At 39.4% G+C, this 23,139-nt stretch overlaps 1 protein-coding gene across 3 annotated transcripts in view; it reads left to right on the top strand.

Annotated features, from left to right (window-relative positions):
• DCDC2 (doublecortin domain containing 2) overlaps positions 1–6,006 on the top strand; it is a 140,658-nt gene extending 134,652 nt beyond the window's left edge. For all 3 annotated transcript variants that reach the window (XM_074348160.1, XM_074348158.1, XM_074348159.1), the window contains exon 11: positions 339–6,006. In XM_074348160.1, the coding sequence (XP_074204261.1) occupies positions 339–437 (99 nt within the window). In that variant the 3' untranslated portion in view covers positions 438–6,006. The remainder of the gene's footprint in view (positions 1–338) is intronic.
• The last annotated feature ends 17,133 nt before the right edge of the window (positions 6,007–23,139 follow it).

The raw sequence follows: 23,139 nt of genomic DNA, 5'->3' as shown, positions 1-23,139 counted from the left end.
TTGCTGCATTTCACTTTTTTCTCTGAAAACGCCAAAGCTAAAAGTGTAAATATGTTGTTGAAAAGCTCAAACGGAAATAAAGGAAAAAATTGAGAGAAATAACAACTTTAAGCACATGGTGGATTTTGGTCCCAGAAAGGGCTTCTGAACAAGGAAAGATTGAGATTGGCGTGTCCGCTGGGTAACGATAAACTAAACAACAAAAGGAACCCAAGGAACTGTTTGTAGCTAAACATTTATAAGATTAAAGGCAACACTGAGTCATTTTTTCCTTGTAAATTTTATTGCCTTTGTCACTAAAGAGCTAAATATCTTTGTTTTCATCTCTTTTCCTCCAGGCTGACACGGACCCTCAAAGACCACCAAGGCCAGAAGTAAAAATCACTAGTCCACAAGAAAATGATAACAATGAACAAAACAAGGATAGTCTGTCATAGCATAGATGATTTTTTAAGAAGAGTATATAGATCATAAGAAAAATGAAGGGTTATTATACTTGAATAATAAGTATATAGTTATTGCTAAACATAATGTGACAATACGGTTGAGTACTACCTACTGAAGTTTAAAATTAGAGGCCTAATGGAAAGACTAGATAACTTTGAATAGCTACTGAAGGCAATTGACTTCTTTTTATGGGATGTGTTTTTAAAAGTCATTTAGAAAAATTAAACAAGAGTGGTGGAGGGGAATTTGCCCTGGAAGACAATTGGCCACTTGTCTTTGTAAAGAAGAGAGGAACAGGATCATTCCTACTGTAAACTTTCTTATAAATTTAGAGGTGAAATTATTAGATGGCAGTTTATGCTAAACCACATACCTAAGAAGGCACAGAATTTAAGAAATGATAATAGGAAAGCATGTACTATTTTTTTAAGCAATAAACTCCTTTTTTTTTTCCAGCAATAAACTCTTGAATAAACAACTTGCAGTTTAGTTTCAGAGATAATTTGGAGATGGCAGTAGACTGAACTGTTTCTGTGTCTTGTTGACATTCTTTTCTTTCCTCCTCCTGGGCCGAAATCCACCATAAAAAAATGAAAAGGACAATGCAAGATACTCATTTTAGATGGAGGAAGTGCTCACTCAGTGTATTCCTGACTAATATTGTCATGCCCCTCCCTTAGCTGCTTCAGGTTTTAATCCTTACGGCTTTAATGACACACACTCAGGAAGAAATTAACAAGGAACACCTAGTTATTATCACTGAGCCTGGCTGGATGTTTTGCAAATTCTGGTGTCCTGTGGATTTTCTCTGATCCAGTCTACCATTTCCAATAATATTCCTTTCTTCTCCTTCACATTATGGTATTAGAAGAAAACTCAATATTGGCTATTCCAAAGATTGAATTCTCTCCAGACAGTTTTTCTTTTAACAAAAAGAACAAGACAGTGTAATAGAAAGAAAGTAGGCTATGTGGAGAGTTTGTCACTCTTCAATTTCACTGGCTTTTTGCTTTATTTCTCTTAGGACTGCCTCCTCATATTTTTTTCCCATAGGAATATCAGCAAATATTTAATTTCATAGCCAGTTATATTTAGGCTTTCAAGCAGATTCCTTTCTATATAATTAGAAGCTATATGAGAGAAATTGCTGAAAAAAGTTTAAAAATTATCGTAATGAAACCAGCTCCTGATTACAGATTTCTGGGTTAATTAAATTAACTCAGATTGCCTTGTTAGGTATATATGGGAAAAAACATAATTGTGTTAGTATTTGTTTTTTGAATTCTTAAGAAATGATGCAGTTCTTCCTTCAATGTACGAATATTTTTCCCATATTAAAGAATATTTTTGTTAATTATGTAGAAGTTATAAATTTGAAATTTTAATTTCTAGTGCTTTCGTAGAATTCATTATTAATGATAAGTTTAAAAGATTCTTTTTTCCTCTCCAGGTTTCATAACCAATCATTTGGAATCAAAGTAGTTGTATAAAGCACTTAATAATACTATAGAAAACAGATGTATTTTTCCTAGAAGCTATTTTAATATTTTCCACAAATTGGAAGTATATACAGAGACTATAATATGACAGTATTGGAAAGAGATACTGATACAAGGGTAGATTAATCTGGGAGGATGAATTGTAAATTGTGCTGTATTTCTAATATAAACTCTAGATTGTGCTTTCTACTAGCAGGCTTACTTTTTCAAATAGGACAATATAAAGCCTTCAGACTAGAAGCAATAATCTTGTAATGCTAGGGAAATAAACGACTTGATTTTCTTTAAGGTTTAAATTCCCACACTATTACTGGGCCCAGGGTTAATAATTTCAAAAAGCTTATAAAAATAAGGGATTAAATATAAGAAATTGTAACTAATTATCAAGCTGATTCATTCTCTTTTCTTTCTTTAATGAAGAGTTTCTTCTTTAATAAAGCTATTCTGTCTTTCTCTTTTTTCCTGTTCTTTTCTTCATAGTACTAAAATTTAGGTTTTTGAGAACTGTTTAAGAGTCATAGAGAAGCATAATGTTACTTTAAATGAAAAACTAAGTTTGGTATTTTAAGTATACTTCAAGAAGGTGATAGGCCACAATACTGGTAGGAAAGAATTAAAAAATGGGGATATAATACTTTTCTTGTATGGGCATATTTTTACCACTTGTCTACAAGATATAATTGTGACCTAACTTGAGGGGATGAACAGTCACTAATCACTTTAAAGCACTTTGCAAGCATATATTCCTTAAAAAAAAAAAAAAAAGGAAAGAAAGAAATATGTCATCTAATTCTGAAAGAAACCATTCACAGAGAATTAAAATTGTGGACATCATTTTGGAGATGACTTTAACATAAATGATGAACGTTAATTCACCTCCCAAATGTGGACGGTTCCTTTGTGGGAGTGGTGGCCTCTGTGGCAGACCAGCGCCACAAATTGAGTGAGACTCACTGACAGATTTGGAGACCCGTTATGCGAGGGAACAGGAGAGATCTTGGTTAGGCTTCAGGGATTGTTTTACAGGGAGGATGTTAGGAAATACTCAGGTAGCTTTCATGTGAGAACCAATGATAGAATGCTTTCATCTGTTAGTTCTTTGGGGTAGACTGTCATAGTTCCAATTTTAATGGAATGCTTTTCTTCAGTTTAATTGGGTTTTCCCACACTTGTAAACAACTGGCTTGTTAGTTAAAATGTAACATTAGGGGTTTTGCAGAGCAAATAAAGAAGATTTTAACTAAAATCATTTTCATGCTAAGGATGTTTTACTTGGTTTAGTTTCTATTAAAGTAGCTTTTGAGCATTCATGGATTTCCAGTTATAAAACATGATACTATGGCCATAAGATAACTTTTTACTCATACCCTTCTTTTTCTCTATGGCCATGGGATGACTTTTTATTTATGAAGATGTTTTGAGGGAGTATTAGAAAGCCAGACACAGGAAGAATATGATACTCTCGTGCCTCCTCTTCTATTCTGAGAATGTTAATTCCTGCTGCCGTCTGTAAATACAGAGCCATCCTATATCTATGTGGCTTGTAGTCTGTAGGCTCTTGATTGTGAAGCCATATTGATTTGAATTTATTCGTGTTCTCTCTTCTAGCTTATAGCTCATAAACTGACATCCTCAAAAATTGCACTCAGTAACCTACCTTCTATGCAAAGGATAAAGTTAATCCACCTATTTAAAATTGTGGCCAATTTTAAACAGGAAGTCTTCTGTATCTTGTTAACTGACTCTCCTAAAGAATGAGCTCTATACTTTTTTTTTGGCTCAATGAGAAGCAAAGGCAAAATTTTAAAAAGTAGATTAACTGCTGAGCAGAAGGCATCACATCTGAACTGTTTCCAATCTGAACAGAAAGGGTCTGTCTAGATATATGTAGATGCATGTCAAACACTCATACAGATGCATTGGCACACTTTAGCATATATTGAACCAGCTTCCTCAGGCACTGCATTATTAATGGAATAAGGCGCTTTTGAGAGCAGCAATAGATACAAACAATTGGAAAGGAAATGCTAAGAAGTGATGTAGATCATGGTGCTTTAGAACTTAGTTCTTTAAGATGTTAAGAGATTTAAAATTCTTCTCAAGAAAGCTATCAGCATTTTAATGAAAAATTTTTTCTAGGGAGGGATGATTGTGTATCTATCTATCTATCTATCTATCTATCTATCTAATTTTCCTGGAGTAACTACAGAATACAGTTCTGTTCTTTGTCATTAGTCTTACGTACCATTTACGTTAGGTGCAGGGTGTCTCATACCAACACAGGCTCTGTCAAACGGTCATTACTGCTTGTCAATGTGTGTGTGTGATTTCCATGAACATCCAGCCAGGGCTGTTTTTGGTACCAAGTAGCCAATTTCACTACAAATAGAATTAAAGTCTAACATATTAGTCCATTTGTTATCTAATATTCAAGTTCAGTGTAAAAGCTTTGTAGCCTTCTTGTGTAAATGTATTGTCCTGGAATGGAACCATTATTTTTAAGGTTAGTCTGTTTTTCTAAGGTGATGAATACATACAGTTCTTCATTATTAAAGATCATTTTTGTAAATACTGTAAGATTTTGGCTTTTTAGAAAATGTTGTGGTATTTAGATGGGTCTGATTTTTCTTACCACATGAAATGGTGTATTTCCTACCACAAGGACTAAGTGACTTGGATGGAGAACGAATTGGGCCCCACAATGAAAAGATGAAAAAGAAAAATATTATTTTTGAAAAGGCATCACATCCTGTAGGATATGAGGAATTAGGAAATAATTAAAAATGTCTGGATAACAATAAAGCATTTATAAAATCAGGAGGTAACTAATGGAGCTCCATTGACTTAAGCCAATAATGACTTAACTTTAATCTATGAATGGGACCAAATGAGTTCTCTGGAGTTTCATCGGCTCAAACCACATAGTTTAATTGAATGTTTGAGTCATTGTCACAGATGTAATGGCATATGGGAAGAGGGAATGACTGTAGTCAGTTTTAGAAGTTTTGTTTTTTTCTTCGTTGTTTTTCTTATGCCTTAAATCCTTAATGTGTACAATAATGGGTGATTATTGATGTTGTAAGTAAAGATTAAGTTGAGTTCATCATTTTTGTATGATTTATGTTTAGAAGTCCTCTTTATAAGGGAAAGTATTTGTAGTTTGATTGAATTATGAGCATTTAGGTTTTTACCTCTGTATCAGTGCTCACTTTTAGGGTTTATTTTTTGAGCAAATAGATCCGTGTTTAAAGTGTGTTTGGGTGCTTTATTGTTTGTTTATGATGGGTTGCTAATATTTCACTTATGAATTATTTGCGTGATAGTTTTCACAAGCACAATAGAAACTTTTGATTTAAACCATGTGGAAATTCAGCACATTAAAAGATACTTCTGTTTCTATTTGGCATAGATATTAAACTTCATTATGTAAAGAAAAACTTTTTTACAGCTTCATGTACATATTGTTCAGGTGATAAAAATTTGAGGTAAATTTTTAAAAAACTATTTTTTTTTCTTTTATGAAATGGTGTTAGAGAAACACAGGTCCAGAATTTTTGTTATGATAAATAAAGATATCTTTAAACACAGAGTAAATTACATACATTATCCAGATTTTGTGTAGAAATAGGAATAAATTTTCAGTTTTACCAAGAGATTGGTTAAAATTCTGCAATTTGTGGGATAGTCACTGCCTTCATTCTATTGAATCAGTTTTTTTTTCCTTCATGTTAGGGAGACAAAAGCAGGTAAGCACACACATTTTGCCTTCTTGATACATAATAACAAAATATATGTGATTTGGGCACCATACCTGAGAATAAATGAATGGCTCTCTTGTGCAGTTGACCCGAGTATCTTTGTTATTCCTTAAGCAATCTTGAGCCACAAAGGAGGCATCTAGATTGCCAAAGTCAAATCTCTTTCAACTACATAGTTAATTGACATTAGGAACTTCCCACAACCAACAATGACTGTAATTTCTACAAGGTGATGTAAAATGGCTAGCATGCATTGGTTATAAAATTCTTATTTATGAAAATAAACATAGAGCTTTTCTGCAGGTTTCTAAGTGTTTTTTTCTCCCCAGAATGGGACCTTAATCTATTAAATTATTGTACAGGTCTCTCATATGCCCTCACAAACTCAGTCTTCCGTTAAAGAGACAAATAATGCAGGGATGTCCTGTACTTCTCTTTCCATTTATTGTGGGGCTAGTGATAAATAAAATGCTTTTAAAATGCAAAAAAAAAAAAAATTTAATAATACCCATTAAGTTTAAAATTAACTGAGACACTCCCCTTGTTTTCACTGTATTTGTTGTTTTTGGATACAGAGGATTGTGGTGGTTCTCTCCTGACTCTGGCTGTTAATTTTTTGGCTTCTCTTCCTTCTCCTTGAATCCTTGTCATGCTCTTAACAACTATCTGTGTGTCTGTGACTCCCAAATCTGTATCTCCAGGCCAGGATGGCTGGGGGCAAGCTCCTCAGACATAATCTGGGCACTGCTTCTTTGCTTTTGTGGTGACTATTTTATATCCAGAACAGTTGACAATAATGAGATACAATGGAAAGCATGTCTTATTTAAAGTCTTGAAAGGCAGGGTTCCTGTCTAATAAAAAAAAATTAGAAAATAACAAGTATGCAAAAAATGTTTGTGACTATATGCAATATTAAAGGGCATGTGATACTCTATGTTTTATTCCTTCTCTTTTTTTGGTAACTGTTAGATATGACTTCTTGGGTTGGGAATGACCCAAGCCTGGATGTACCCAGCTCTCCTTGTGACAGCGTACTAAGTTTTTGTATTCACAGATAACAAATAGCCAAGAGAGGGTGGTTTGTTACAGATTCTCTGGCCTGATGGTCTGCTTCCATTCTGTTTGCTTCCATTCTGTATTATTTGGGCTCCCTATGCCAAAACTTCACTTTTTTTAAACTTTTTTTTTAATTGAGTTATAGTCATTTTACAGTGTTGTGTCAAGTTCCAGTGTAGAGCACAATTTTTCAGTTATACATACATAGATTCATTATCACATTCTCTTTCGCTGTGAGCCACCACAAGATCCTGTATATATTTCCCTGTGCTACACAGTACAATCTTGTTTATCTATTCTACATTTTGAAATCCCAGTCCCTTCCCACCCCCTGTCCCCCTGGCAACCACAAGTTTGTATTCTATGTCTATGAGTCTGTTTCTTTTTGTATTTATTTATTTATTTATTATTTTAGATTCCGCATATGAGCGATTTCATATGGTATTTTTCTTTCTCTTTCTGGCTTACTTCACTTAGAATGACATTCTCCAGTAACATCCATGTTGCTGCAAATGGCGTTATGTTGTCGAGTTTTATGGCTGAATAGTATTCCATTGTATAAATAGACCACCTCTTCTTTATCCAGTCATCTGTTGATGGACATTTAGGCTGTTTCCATGTCTTGGCTATTGTAAATGTGCTGCTATGAACATTGGGGTGCGGGTGTCATTTTGAAGTAGGGTTCCTTCTGGTTATATGCCCAGGAGCAGGATTCCAGGGTCATATGGTAAGTCTATTCCTAGTCTTTTGAGGAATCTCCATACTGTTTTCCATAGTGGCTGCACCAAACTGCATTCCCACCAGCAGTGTAGGAGGGTTCCCCTTTCTCCACAGCCTCTCCAGCATTTGTCATTTGTGGACTTTTGAATGATGGCCATTCTGACTGGTGTGAGGTGATATCTCATTGTAGTTTTGATTTGCATTTCTCTGATAATTAGTGATATTGAGCATTTTTCATATGCCTATTGATCATTTGTATGTCTTCCTTGGAGAATTGCTTGTTTAGGTCTTCTGCCCATTTTTGGATTGGGTTGTTGATTTGTTTCTTATTAAGTTGTTTTAGCTGCTTATATATTCTGGAGATCAAGCCTTTGTCGGTTTCATTTGCAAAAATTTTCTCCCATTCTGTAGGTTGTCATTTTGTTTTACTTATGATTTCCTTTGCTGTGCAGAAGCTTGTAAGTATAATTAGGTCCCATTTGTTTATTCTTGCTTTTATTTCTATTTCTTGGGTAGACTGCCCTAGGAGAGCATTTTTGAGATGTATGTGAGATAATGTTTTGTCTATATTTTCTTCTAGGAGGTTTATTGTACCTTGTCTTATGTTTAAGTCTTTGATCCATTTTGAATTTATTTTTGTGTATGGTGTAAGGGAGTGTTCTAGCTTCATTGATTTACATGCTAGTGTCCAGCAATACTTCACTTTTTAAATTAGTCTAGAAAATTAGTATAAAAAGAAGTGATGTCTGGATGAGTAAATCTCCTTAATCAATTCAAAAAATTTTCCTTTTCCTGGTTTAATATCAAGTTTATAGTTGCTTCATAAAATGAGGAGGAAATGTTTTCTTCCTTTTCTGTTCACTGAAAAGTAGATGTGAGTCATCTTTTTCTTGAATATTTGATTACTTATAAAACTGCCTCAGCGTGGTGTTGAGTTTGTATGTTTAAAGTAGTTTTTTAAAAAAAATTCAGTTTCCTTTAAGGTTGTATGTCTATTCAGGTTTTCTGCTTCTTGAATCAAATTGGCAATTCATATTTATGTAGAAAATTGTTCATTTCTTTCATGTTTTTGAATTTATTTGCCAAAGTTATTTATAGTATTATTTTAGAACTTTTAAAAACTCTTGTCTAAATGAATTCATGTTTTCTATTTTTCATTTCTAATATGGTTTATCTGTGTTTTTCTCTTTTTTGTTCAATATTTCCATATATTTGTTTTTATTAATGTTTTGAAAATACTCAATTTTTTGATCCTCTGCACTATTTTTCTATTTTATTATTGCTCTCTTTTCTTATCACTAGTATTCCCTTCCTTCTGCTTTCTGTGTGTTTTGTATAACTCCTTAAGCTGAATGCCTTGCTAGCACATTTTGGCTTTATTCATTCTAACATATGCTTTGGAGGCCATACATTTACCAGTATGTATCACATTAGCTATAACCACAAGTTTTGATATAAATACTTTTTTTTTAATCATCATTTGGCTTTAAATAGTTTTTTTAATTTTCCCTATTGCTTTGCTAACTTCCTGGGTAAGAGGTTATATGTAGGGGATGCTTTTGGTGCCCCAGCTGGATCCCATTTTACTTGGCCAGGGTACTGGTCCACCAAATGCTAAGAGTGTTGACTTTCTTCAGGGAACTCCCATCAGCCAAACATATGCTGCCTTTCCCAAGAGGTTACAGTCTTACATTGGTAGCTTGCAGTCAATGGCTGACTGACATGAGAGGAAAAAAAAGCCAGCCCTCTTGTCTAAAGGTAGGACTGACTCTGTGGTGCAATCTGTGGTCCAGAGCTCCCTGTGGCATCAGGCTACTTTTTAGCTGAGATATATCCTTGCTCTCCTTTCCCCTCTAGTCTCTCCTGTTTTTCCCATTCCTCTTATTCTTCTAAGAGCCTTACCTCAATAAGCCATATAAGAATCCCTATCTCAGTTTCTGTATCTAGAAGACACAACCCCAGACAGGGGGTACTATAATAGCATAGGCTAGAAACAGAGGTCTAGAATGGACTTCTGGAGGTGGATAACTCATCAGAGAGACAGCAATGAGTACCCCATCCTGGGGGTTTGTGGAGGCTTGATAGTCTTTGGCATACTATGTCACTTGTGGTAAATGTACGTAGGTGGGAGGGATGCACTAAATGGTGCAGTGTCTCTGGGGTTTGAGAGGTTTATGGGGAAATAGTTACCCTAAAGAGGACTATGGAATTAGGTTGTTCTCGCTAAGTGTCCTTTAAACATTGAAGAAAGAAAATAACAGGTTTAGATCTATGGCTCAAGAATTTAAAGCAGAGTGTGAAATTCAGAGGCCTCACTGGCAGCATTTAAAAGAATTATTTTTTCCTACATTCAAAGGCAGATACAGCTGAAGATCAAATGAAGAACTCAAAAAAGGCTGAATTCCAGGGGGAGGTTATAGCTCAGTGGTAGAGTGCATGCTCAGCATGCATGAGGTCCTGGTCCAATCCCCAGTACTTCCAATAAATAAATAAACAAACCTGATTACTGCCCCTCCCAACAAAAGAAGAGGAAAAAATAATAAATTTCATCCAACATATATATATGTTTTTAAAAAGAGGCAGGCTGAATTATCGGCCTAAACAAGTCCCCTGTGGCAAAGCCGGATCCTTAATGGGGAAGAACTGTGACCCCGAGACCTGGTGTAGGACTAGCTTTGAATTCTTTACCTCATCTGAGACAGTTACACTCTGGGTTAAGAAAACATCTCTGGAGAGATTTCACATTTCCTGTTGCCACTGCCCTAGAGGTTTCATGGTTCTTCTATGTATATTCTTTTTATTTAGGAGTTCCATCATACTGGGGAAATATAAATTTGAGACCTCATGAATGTTGCAAGACTGAATTTTAATTTTACATCATTTTTCCCCCCCTTGCTATTTCTAGGAATCTGTGAGCAAAATGTTTCTAACTCCCCATTTATAACACTGAATGTTGTTTAAGGGATTCTGTCTTGGTCTGTTTGGGCTGCTGTAACAAAACATCACAAACTGGGTGGCTGGTAAACACAAGAAATTTCTCTCTCATGTTTCTGGAGGCTGGAAGTCCAAGGTCACAGTACCAGCATGGTCGGGTTCTGGTGAAGGCCCTTATCTAGGTTGCTGACCGCTGATGTCTCACTGTGTTCTCACGTGGTGGAAAGACGTTAGGGAGCTCTCTGGGGACTCTTATAAGAACACGAATCCATCATGAGGGCATGACCTTGTCACCTCCCAAAGGCCCCACCTCCTAACACCATTGCCTTGGCAATTAGATTTTCCACCTGTGAATTTGAGGGGACACAAATATTCAGACTTTAGCAGATCCCATGTTAGCAGGAGGCCTCATTTTCTTTTCCATCTCTCTGCCTGGTATGAGCTTAAGGCTCCGACTTCATTTATGACGTGTTACGAAAACTATCAAGATCCTGGGCCTCAGACTTTCTATATAGATCTGATACCTCTGGAATTTATCATAGTAGTGATTGATTCTTACTCTTCTGGTTTATTTTAACAGATAACTATAAAATCTCAAGGTTTAACTGACTAGAACATTGTTTCTTATTCATATAAAATCAGGGTGTGTGGGGAGGGGTGGAGAACTGGGGACCACACAATTATTCTAGGAAGCAGGCTGATAGAGCAATGATACTCGTGAGAGTCATGGTTCTCCAGGTTGCCCAGAGTATTAAGATATCCAGCCAGCAAGTAATAAAAGAGGGAGAGGAGAATTATATGGAAGCTTCTTAAATATCAGGCCCGGGAGAGGTATGCAATTATTTTTGTCCACATGCTATTGGCCAGACCTAGTCACATGGCTTGAGCCAGATGAGAATGGGGCTGGGGAAGGTCAGCCTTAGCTTGACAAATACCTCCTGAATCTGCATAATGAAAGAGGAGCTCACATCTTTGGAGGATTGGGAGACTTTATCTGTCCAGATTCAGATCTGTTGGATAGCAGTAAGTTCAGAAGTTTTCTTATCTGATGGTGGGTGACCAATATTGCTTAAAAAAATGACATGTGTTTAAATAAGGATTCTGTAAGATAGAAAGTGCCAAGGAGTATAAGAAAAATAAAGAGGAAGCTATTCACAAGAAGGAGGGACCATTTCCACTTGAGAAATCAGGTAGGACTTTGTGGAAGAAACAGCATTTGACCTGAGCCTGGGTGTATGTATAGGATGTGGCCATGCCAGCTCTGGTTAGGTGTTAGACTCCCTTTTAAGACCACTCAAGTAGCACAGATGCCATGAGCAGGCAAATATGAGTTTGGCTTTTTACAAGCTGCCCTGAACTAGAATCTCTCATTTGTAGAGGGCCTAGGACCCAGGGCTTGCCTCGCTCCTGCTGTCCCTTTTGGGTCACTTCCACTGTCTCTCGTGCTTAAACACACGGGCTTCAGCATTAGGGAGACCGGGTTTGAGTTTTGTCTTTCAACACTTACTGTACAACTGAGGCAACTTTTTCAACCTCTCTGAGCCTCAGTTTTCATACTTATGCAAATGAGAATATAATGATAGCTACCTCGTCGACCTGGGAGACAAGGTCATAAAGGGAGAACGCATGTGCAGTAGTCAGCACAGAGCAAGCGTTCCGCAGGTGTTAGATATTAACGATTATTATCTTTCCGACTTGTTTTTTGGCTGCTTCTTTTGAAACTCTGGCCAACTTTCCCTCGCTTCTTTCTGCTTCTTTACTATCTACCTTTGAGCCAGAATTGATTCTTTATTGCTGCTTTTCCATTATTGACAAAAATACTCTCCAAAGCTCTGATTTTCAGTCTTGCTGTACCTATTATTACCTTGAACTGGTTAGGTTCCCAACTTTTGTCTATTTCTAAAGCTGCTATATAATCAGACCACTCAGGAAGGCTGTTCTCTTGCTCCCAGTACATCCTCTACTTGACCAGTGCCTGCTTCACCGACCCCTGCTCACAAGACTGGCCTTCCTACATACTTGCCCCAGGGCACAGCTAGTGATTGTTCTAATTTTAGATCAGAACACTCCACTATGCTTATCAAAGGGACGATGAGGGCCGTGCCTCTCTGCTGGTTTCCCTGGTAACCAATCAGCCAACCTGACATCAATTCCCCTTTTAATTGCTAACCTCCTCCTCCCCCTGCCAGCGACATGTCCTGCCTAACGTCTACTGCACATGGTGGAGAGTTGCCCCAGGACCTTGCTTCAGGTATGTAAGATCCCCCTACCCATTTAAACCATTAATGTCTCTGTCGCTGACTCAAAGGGGCTCTTTCTTTGGTCTTGAGGTTGGGCAAGTACAGGCCTTGTAGGCCTGTGGGGTGCAGCCCAACAGTTGCTGATGAACTTTCAGATCTCCCCCATCTTAAGGGGGAGATAGTGTTGACGGGGTTGCTGGTAGGTGAGTTTGTATACGAGTGATCATGGGATGGCTCAAACCCACAATACTTGATGTTTTATCATCTTGGCATTAGTTTTGGTAAGTTTTCCTTTAATTACTCAAGCTGTTTACATGTAAAATTCAGGGATTGCGTCTTTGTATTTACCTTAATTACTGTTGATCCCAACCTGCGGAGCCCAAGCAGAATAGCCACAGATGATCCAGAAGCATATCAGAAAGTTTCTATTGTGTGAATGTGTTTATCAAAGTGTTAGACTTCCTGTGAAACACTAGTGGGTAACCACACACTGCTGTGACCATCACATTAGGGTGAAATTTGAAAAATTATCATATGAATCACTAATGAAATGTTTATTTTTTATCATTTTCCATGTGTTTAGTGTATGCAAATACAGATACAGATATAGATATAAATTATGATGTTGCTTGAGGAATTTTCACTTTAATTGTGTAAGGATTCATCACAAGACGAATCCTTTAAGTGCAGTATTTCTTGAGCTCCTTGCATTTATAGCACCACGTGTCCAGGCTCTGTGTCCCGGCCTCCGCTCCTGTACCTGTAGGTGACCCCGACACAATAAGGGTGTCACCAGGGGGGCCACCTGCTCTCCAACCACAGCGTCAGGGCCTTCTTGTGTTTCTGAAAGGCAATTTCCAGTTAGAAAATAAAACATAATCGTGATGACGATTTGGGCAATTCAGATGAAGTGGAACTCTGCCCTTCATTCCAGGAGGGGAAAACGTCCACTGAGATTATTTCAAGGTCCATGTTCATTAGATTCATTTTCTGAAGAAAATGTCCTAGGAAGAGTGTCTGGTTACTTGCCACGGAAATTGCTTTCCTCTCCTTTGGCTGGAGACCATCATCCTCAAACTAATTTCCTGTTTAGTGTTCAATATTTGGAAGCAGGAAATTGGCATAATAAATAGGAAGCTTGAGAAGATGGTGGAAACGCATTCAGAAAGTGGGTTGCTAAGGAAATCATTTTTGCCTATTTTGGTTTATTTAAAAACCCAGACCTTGTTTGGTATTTTCTTTCCTCATTCTTATCCCCACCAATAGCCATTATCAAAAGAAGTTTATTAAGTATCAATCTCTGCTTGGCACTGTAGCTGGGTGATCGGACCCCTGCCACTAGCTGTTTGTAACAACAACAGCAACAAAACTGCCCCAGCAAAAATTATAATACTCATTTGATACTTAACTATTGATAAACACTCTTTTCAACAGCTTAGTTGGTTTTTACAAAAATTTAATACAGCAGCTCTTTGAAGAAGGTACTATTATGACTGCCATGCTGTTGACGAAATCTGTGAGGCATGAGTTAAATAAATCTGCTAAAAGTCACCCAACTAGTAAAAAGAGGTGTCTGGATTCCTGCCATCTCAGCTCACATTATTAGCCACTATGTTTTACTGCTTCTCATCTAAGCAGAAAACACTAGAAAGCATAGAGCGAGAGTAAGCACATAGAGACAAACAATGTAAATGTGGATTTATGATTATGCCCCAGAGTTAAGCACGTTTTGCAGGATGGGGGTGAAGAAGAAATTTTGAGAATTGTATATTAAGGAGAAGTTCTTCAAAAGAAAAAAAAAAAAAAAAAAACCAGAGAGGAGACATTTGCAGCTTGATAAAAGAGAAAGGGTGAGGCAGGTGGGGTCGCAGCTGAAGTTGTTTTAGAAATGGACACAGTTCAATGGGATACATGAGTGAGTAAATCAGCTTGACTCGGATGGGCTCAGACAGTTGGTCTCCAGGAAGCGAGGTCAGCACATCGCAGAGACCCAGCTCCGGGGAACCAGAGTCTTCAGCCCCCTGGCCTAGCGCACTCCCTAGCAAGGAGAAGTGGGGGAAGGTTCTCGCCTGACGTGGCCTCACAGTGACATATCCGCAGCCTGCTGCAAGTCACCAGAGGCAGGTGAGTTTTAATCAAGCACCACACTTGTTTAAGCTTTTGATCCTCGTGTTGGAGCCACTTGATCGAGTGACGCAAATGCCAGCCTAGGAAGTCGACACGGTCAGGTTCTATTCTCGGTCTTTTCTGGGAGAAGTCGCCAGCTGGAAGGAGCAGTCACTCTGAGTAGCTGAAAATAACTAACAAGACATTTTAATGAGTTAATAAATCTTTCTCACTGAACTACATGGAAAGACATGAAACATTCCATGTTAGCTCCTCAACAGCCTTAATTAAACTTGATGTTGAAAAGGTCAGTGCCCTGTCTGGCGGGTTCCAAATCACTTCAGTCCTGACAGGAGGGGTGACTGCCGAGGTGTCAGCAAATGTGTGCACCAGCAAATGGAAGGGAGCCTCTTGCCTTCCCTTAAAACAGTGCATTTTATTTTATTTATTATGTTTTTGGCAAGGAATGTGATTTTATTACAGTGCAGTCACTTTCCAATGTTGCATCAGTTTCTGGTGTACAGCATCATGTTTCAGTCATACATGTATGTACATATATTCGTTTTCATATTCTTTTTCATTATAGGTTATTACATGATATTGAGTATAGTTCCTTGTGCTATATAGAAGAAACTTGTTTATCTATTTTATACATAGTAGTTAGTATCTGCAAATGCCACGCCCCAGAGAATAACAACTAGCTTTTACTGAGGGCTAGCTCTGTGTAGGTCACAGCTCCAAGTGCTTTAGCTGCATTAGCTCATTATTCCTCAACAGCAACCCTGATGGATGCATGCCGTTATCATTCCTGATAGCAGAGGAAACTGAGGCACAGGGAGATGTAATGATTTGGCCAAAGTTCTGTAGTCTACAGAGTGGCAGAGGCAAGATATGATGGAGTCTGACTCTCCAGAACTTCTAGGGTCCGCTGCCTCCCTCAATTCAGGGTTGGGCTGTGCTCATAGAGTGAGAAACGCACAAGCCTCCCCATGGGCTTAGAAGCACTAACACCTTCTGGAAACTCCAGCAAATGCATTTGAGGATAGGTCAAAGCCTGCAAGGCACTCGGCTGCATGGGAAACGTGTTTCTGATCAGTGCCATCTGGAGTGGTGGAGGTCAGCAGGAGGCTGGCTTGGTAAGAACAATTTTTGCAGTTTTTCGAACTAAAACACTGAGCCTCAGCAAACATTTATTGAGTTTCTACGAGGAACTGGATACTGTGCTAGGTGTTAGGGAGAAATACGACTAAGACAAAGTTTTGACCTAAAGGAGCTCACAACTGAGCAGCTTTGCCAACTTTATCAAATTTCTAAGAAAATTGAAATAGCTCTCTGGACTGACTGTTTTTTTTTTGGTAAATTTAGCACGTGAGTTCAGAAGGAATCTTGCCTTTATTACTTGTACTGGTTTGGACTGAATTCCCACGCAGTGGTAACATAGCTATGTGATGCTTCCTGCCCATTTTTTTTAATGCCCCACAGAAGTGGAGAACTCTGTGATAAAGGACGTGGTTCATCTGGGACATTCTGAATGGAGACCAGATGCATCTACTCTCTCAACCTTTCCAGAAGAATCTTTGTATAGGGAGGGAGGTCTTTGGGTCAGGCCACTTGGGTAGAAATGCTGGTTTGATCACTTTCTGGCTGCATGTTCTTGGATGAATTACTTCCTTTTTTCTGAGCCTAGAAGTCTTTATATGTGAAATGGAGGAAATAATAGCAGCCTTAGAATTCTTTCAAACATGAATTAACTAAAATGCAAAAATGCAAAAGAATGTTGTTGCATCGCCTGTAACAGAGAGAGCTCTCAGTGAGCATAAGCTGTCTGCTTATTGTCTCGGCATTGTCTCACTTCTGAGTTCTGCCACATCATGCAGTCCTCTGAAAGAGACTCTAGCAAAACAAAGATTACACATTCTTCCCTTTTTTCCCCTACAGCAGATAGTCAATTGGTCCAGGAGCAAGATATGGGAGTGACAAGTCCAGCATTTCTTGCTGGCATTTTCTGTTTCTCAGAGGGCAAAGGAAGTGACAAGAGAGCGAGTCCTCTAAGCTGTTCTCTGCTGTCCTCAAGCTTCTCTGGTCTCATCTGGTGTGATCTTGGCCTTCCTTGGAAAATGTTACCCTGCACCCTTGCTCAGCCTCATTGTCCAGGACGGCCTATTGCACAACTCTAGAGGGTGCTGTTCACGTTGGTGGTTGGGGGTGTGCAGCTGGGTTGCCCTGGCATCCTAGATGCTCTCCCCAGGGCTCGTGGGCTGCTTCATCTAAAATGCACTTAATCCAGTTCTTTCAACGTTCCACGCTCACTCAGCTCTGGGAGTTTGTAGGTGCTGTTGCCTCTGCCTTGAAAGCTCTTGTCTTCCCTTCCCATATAGTCCACTGCCCTCGCTCCCCCCAAAAGAACAAATTCCTCCCTATGCTAGGATCGCTCTGGTTAACTTCTACTTGTGTTTCAAGACACCGATTAAATATTATTACCTCAGGGAGGCCTTCCCAGAATCTTAATCTAGGTTAAACCCCTTTGTTTAAACACAATCACTTGATGCTCCTTTTTTTATAGTATCTAACACAACAGTGATTTGCTTACAGACGATATAAGGACCACAGGGGCAGGAATTGTGTCTGTCTTATTTTCATTGTGTGAATAAATACAGTCTGACCTTACCCCTGGCCTCCCCCAGCCTTTCTCAGAGGCAACCTCTTCTAATATTTCCTGCCTGAAATTATTGTAGTGCCTTCTCCCATAACTCTAAATAATATGCTTATTTATAATGACTTATTAACTGAGACAATAATGATTGATTTCCTATCGTGAAAGACGAGGCTTTAATTTATGTCCTCCACATCTCATTTTATTTCCTCTCTTCTTTCCAATGTTTATATTTCATTTTTAGTTCTTTAGTTGGGTTATCTTTGCAAATGCAAATTATAAACATAGGCCATTATTCTTTTCCATAAACATTAGACAGTTATGCTTGATTTCTCACTAAATTAGGTGAGGATACTAGTATTCTTGCCACTACCTCCTCTTCTCTTTTCCCTGCTGCTTTCAAGGTTTTTCTAGCGTTACCTTTATTCTGACATCATCAGATGGATTTCCTGTGCAGTCTGTTTCATAATTATAATTTAGACTTTTGTCTGTGGCTTGATTCTGAAAGTCGAAAACAAGTCAACAGCTTGCATTATTTTGGCTTTGTAAAATTTTAGACTTTCCTTTCAGAGTTTCCATTGCTTCTTTTTTCTTCTTGCTAAGAGTGAATGTATTTTCCGTAGACTAAAAGTTACCTTACCATCTGTTGCATGAAATCACAGCCCTTCTCTTTTCCCAGTCTGGTTTTCATTGTTTTGTAGATGTTCGTTGTCCCCTCTGGAAGCTTCTTGTGTCCTTTTTATCTTATGTATCCTTAAATTTCACAAAAGCGCGCCTGACTTTTTTTTTTTTTAACCATTCACATTGCTGAATTGTCAGCAGGCACTTCCAACCTGAAGATTTCTGTATTCTACAGCCTTGAGAAACTTTCTTCTACTTTTTATTTAAAATTTCTTCTTTTGTTTCTTTTTCTCTTTGATTAACTTTCTATGTCTTATACCTTTTGTCTCATTAAAAAAATTGTCTAATGAAATAATGCCATTTTCAGCAATGTGGATGGACCTAGAGATTATCATATTAAGTGAAGTAAGCCAGAGAAAGACAAATATCATATGATATCACTTACATGTGGAATCTAAAAAAGAAACAAATTTTATTTACAAACCAGAGATAGACTCACAGACCTATATAGAAAGCAAACTGGTTACTGGGGAGAAAGTGGGGGAGGGATAGGTTGGGAGTTTAGGATTAAAAGATATACATGACTCTATATAAAATAGATAAACAACAAGGACCTACAGTGTAGCACAGGGAACTGTATTCAAGGACTTGTAATGAGCTATAATGGAAAAGAATCTGAAAAAATATATGTATGTATATGTATTACTGTATTGCTTTGCTGTACATATGAAACTAACATTATAAACCAACTACACTTCAATAAAAATAATAATTAAAAATCGTAAATGGGGAGGAAGATTTTAGTTTTTGAAAAATGTCTTCAACTTATTCTTCCATTGATGTGTTATTTTTAAGCCATCTGATGTTTCTTTTCCTAGTACTCTATTTTTATCTTACTGATGCAATTTCTTCTTGGAGACTAATTAGATTGTTTTTAGAGTTCACCTGTGATTTCTGAAATACCTGTGTTTCCTGTGGAGTCTATTCCCGACATAAGTACTCTCTCACGGTGGTGCTTGTCCCTCAGACATCTGGCGATTCTGATTCTACTTTCACGTTTAAGGGTGACGATCTGGTGGTTTGTTCAGCACTGCTGGAGACAACTTACTTTGCTCATGACTAGGCAGGTCTAGCTCTTCTGTCAGCCTCTCCCAGGAGTGGGAATTATAACTGGTAGCTCCATGCCAGACAGCATATTTGGCTGGAGAATTCTGCTTTTACAAGTAGTAATGGCCTGCGAGCCATTAGACCAGTCTCCCCCCAACCCAAGTGCTGGATGGAGGAGAGCTTTGCTCAGGGTACCCAAACCAATACCCTTAGGCTTAGTCCTCTCCAAAAATCCGTTTCTCCCCTGTATACACACACATTAAATATGCAAAAACTTTAGTGCCCCTATTAATCATCTGTTTTCTGTAGTGCCAGCACAATGCCTAGCTGTAAGTAAAAATGCAATAATTATTTTAAATGACCATAAAATAGCCCATAGCTATTTTACATGTTCACTTCTGAGGCTTCACCACTCATTAAGATAAGGCTCCCTGTACCCAAGCAGCTAATAGTCTAGCTTCTAATGGGAGAAACAGATATGTAAATAAATCACTATAACAGAGATAAGTGGAATAGAATGCGTTTGTACAAAATGCTGGTACTTGAGGAAGAGACATAAAGTCTGAACCATGGGGAGAGTTAGAGAGAGAGAGAGAGAGTGAGGAAGAGCTGCAGAGAGAAGGTGACATTTCTGTAGCCTCGAGAGCCAGGCTGCTCAGATTTCAATCCTGCCTCTGCCACTTACTAGTTCTCCTTGGACGAATTATCCTCTCTTTGCCTGTTTTCTCCCCTGTGTAATGGGCTTGTGGTAATAACCCCCACCTTATGGGGCTTTGTTTAGGATTAAGTGAATTACCATCCACAGAACGCTTCAATGGTGCCTCCCATTCAGGACATATTAGTCCTTATTCTTATTGCTATTGCTTCTTGGCGTGTCCTGGAACGAAGAGTTCCACAGGCAGACGAGGGGCGGATGGTTACTGCTGGTCCAATAAGCATGGTGAGTACAGGCACGGTGGCACATGTGTGCAGGTGTGTTCAGAGAGGACGGTGGCTGAGGACAACTTGAGTGCAGGGTTCTGGAGCATGTGCCAGAATGAGACTGGAGGAGAGAAGCAAGATGGTGGAGTAGAAGGACGTTTGTAGCTCACCCTCTCCCACAAATACACTAAAACTCACATCTACAGACCTACTCAGCCAATCAGTACACCTGCCAAACTCCAAAAGAACATCGCCCTCTTCGAAAGACAAAGACGCCAAAAATCTGGTAGGAGAAAAGGAAAAAATAAAGAAGAAAAAGCAAAACAGTGTGGGACAGATCCTGCGGGGAGGGAGTGGCAAAAGAGGACTGGCGCTCATTCACTGGGTCTCCCCTCTCCAATGGAGAGGCCAGCGGGATGGAAGGGGAGCCTCTGAGGCTCAGATCTGCCCCGAGCACCCCTTGACTGAGAAAACTGAGTTAAACGGGCACAAAGGGTCCCCGCGACACCCAGCCCGAGACGCGAGCCGGCAGCTGGGGCTGGGCCAGGCCGCCTGAGCTGGGTGGAGGACTGGGGTGGCTGCACTGAGGCAGCCCCAGGGGACTGCAGGGGGCTGTGTGCCGTGGCTGGGAAGGGATACAGAGCAGAACAACCTTGGTCCCCCACAAATTGCAAAAAAAGCAAAGCAACACGGCTGGTGTGCCCTGGGGGGAGGGGCGCCATAGCCCTTGTCTCCCCAGACCTGCGCCGCCATTACTGGCGCATCTCGCAAGAAGAGAGGTGGGGCGCAGCCACAGCCACCATCTCCTCCTGTGCGCAGCACCCAGGCGGGGGCGGGGCTGAGCCCTGAATCCACACCCGGGGGCTCCGCAACCTCCTAGGCAGGACTGAGACTTGTTTACAGCCCGAGGCGGATAGGATCTTTCTGCCCTGGCACCTCAGAGAACTCGCGCTGCCAAGACAAACAAGGAGCTGAGATTTGGCACAGAGCAGGGGCGGGGCCGTTCTGCGGTCTTCCCCAAGCCCGCCTTTGGAGTGCCGACCGGAGGCAGAGTGGGCAGCTGCACAGAGCAGCGGAGCAACCAGTGCCAGGAGAGGGCGGGCAGCCACCCCTCTTCCTGGCAGGAACACAGCACCTGACTGCAGCACCTGACCACGGTGCTGGGAGGGGGCATGATTTGCCCACCTACCTCCCCTCTGAGCGCAGCATCTAACTGCAGCATCGGGAGGGGGAGTGACCCACCCGCCCACCAGGTAAGAGCTCAGCTCCTGACCCAGTGTTAGGAGGGGGCGCCATCTGCTAGCCGACAGCCACTGGGAGCAGCACTGACGAGGGTGCCAACAGAGGGCCTCTGGAAATAGCAAGCTGAGTTTGGGAAACAGGGCAAAGACACAAAGACCTCTCGATAAAATCATTAAGAGCACACTGTCTCCAGGAGAACTAGATAACTGATACTCCTTAAGCCACAGTGCCAGAGAGATATGAGCAATATGAAGAAGCAGAGGAACCACTCCCAATTAAAAGATCAAGAGAAATCCCCTGAAAGCACGATCAAGGAAATAGACATTGATGGCCTACTAGATCAAGAGTTCAAAAAAGGAGTGATCAAAGTACTGAAGGAACTAAAAGAAATAGTGCTTAGAGATATAAAATATGTCAAAAATGAAATATAAGTTATAAAGAAGAACCAAGTAGAATTAGTAAACTCATTTGCTGAGATGAGAGTTGACCTAAAGGCTGTACAAAGCAGGCTAGATAATGCAGAGGAACGAATAAGTGACCTAGAAGACAGGACAACAGAAAGCACCCAATCAGAACAGCTGAGAGAAAAACAAATAAAAAACAATGAAAACAATATAAGGGACCTATGGGATAATATAAAGCCTGCCAATCTACGCATAATAGGGGTTCCAGAAAGGGAAGAAAGAACAAAGGGGATTGAAAAAGTATTTGAAGAAATTATGACTGAAAACTTCCCAAACCTAAAGGAATCAGATATCCAAGGCTCAGAGGGTCCCAAACAGGAAGAACCCAAACAGACCCACACCAAGACATATCATAATCAAGATGGCCAGAGTCAAGGATAAAGAAATGATCCTAAAGGCAGCAAGAGAAAAATAAAGAGTGAGTTATAAGGGAACCCCCATAAGGCTCTCAGCTGATTTCTCTACACAAACACTACAGGCCAGAAGGGAGTGGCAAGATATCTTCAAAGTCCTGAATGAAAAAAAGATGCAGCCTAGGATACTCTATCCAGCAAGGCTATCCTTTAGAATAGAATGGGAGATAAAGAACTTCACAGACAAGCAAAAACTAAAAGAGTTTAGCAACGCTAAACCCATGCTAAAAGAAATATTCACAGGTCTACTCTAAATAGAAAAGAAGCAGGATGCTACAAAAATGAGAAACTCATAACTGGAAAGGAGATAACTGCCACGAATTATAAAAAGAATAAACACAAAATTGTAAAAGACATCTAAATCATTAAGAGTAGGAGAGGGAAGCAAGGAAATCCACTGTGGAAAACAGTATGGAGATTCCTCAAAAGACTAGGAATAGATTTACCATATGACCCAGGAATCCTGCTCATGGGCATATATCCAGAAGGAACCCTACTTCAAAAAGACATCTGCACCCCAATGTTCATAGCAGCACTATTTACAATAGCCAAGACATGGAAACAGCCTAAATGTCCATCAGCAGATGACTGAATAAAGAGGTGGTATATTTATATGATGGAATACTATTCAGCCACAAAAACTAACATAACGCCATTTGCAGCAACATGGATGTTCCTGGAGAATGTCATTCTAAGTGAAGTAAGCTAGAAGGAGAAAGAAAAATACCATATGAGATTGCTTATATGAGGAATCTAAAAATACATACATACATACAAAAAAAAGAATAAAACTTTATCAGGCCAAATATATAGAACACTTATATGTCCAAATTCTACTCCAGATAATTTGAGGCAGTAGTGTATATGCACTGGTTACAGTGCAAAATAATAGAAGTGTTTCCCTGCTTTTTCCTCTGTTCCTTTACCCATTCTCCCCTTTATGAAAATAAATATATT

This window comes from Camelus bactrianus, chromosome 20 (assembly GCF_048773025.1).
Source record: "Camelus bactrianus isolate YW-2024 breed Bactrian camel chromosome 20, ASM4877302v1, whole genome shotgun sequence".
Classification (NCBI taxonomy): domain Eukaryota; kingdom Metazoa; phylum Chordata; class Mammalia; order Artiodactyla; family Camelidae; genus Camelus; species Camelus bactrianus.
The sequence above is the reverse complement of the archived record's forward strand: the minus strand, read 5'-3'. Positions and strand labels throughout refer to the sequence as shown.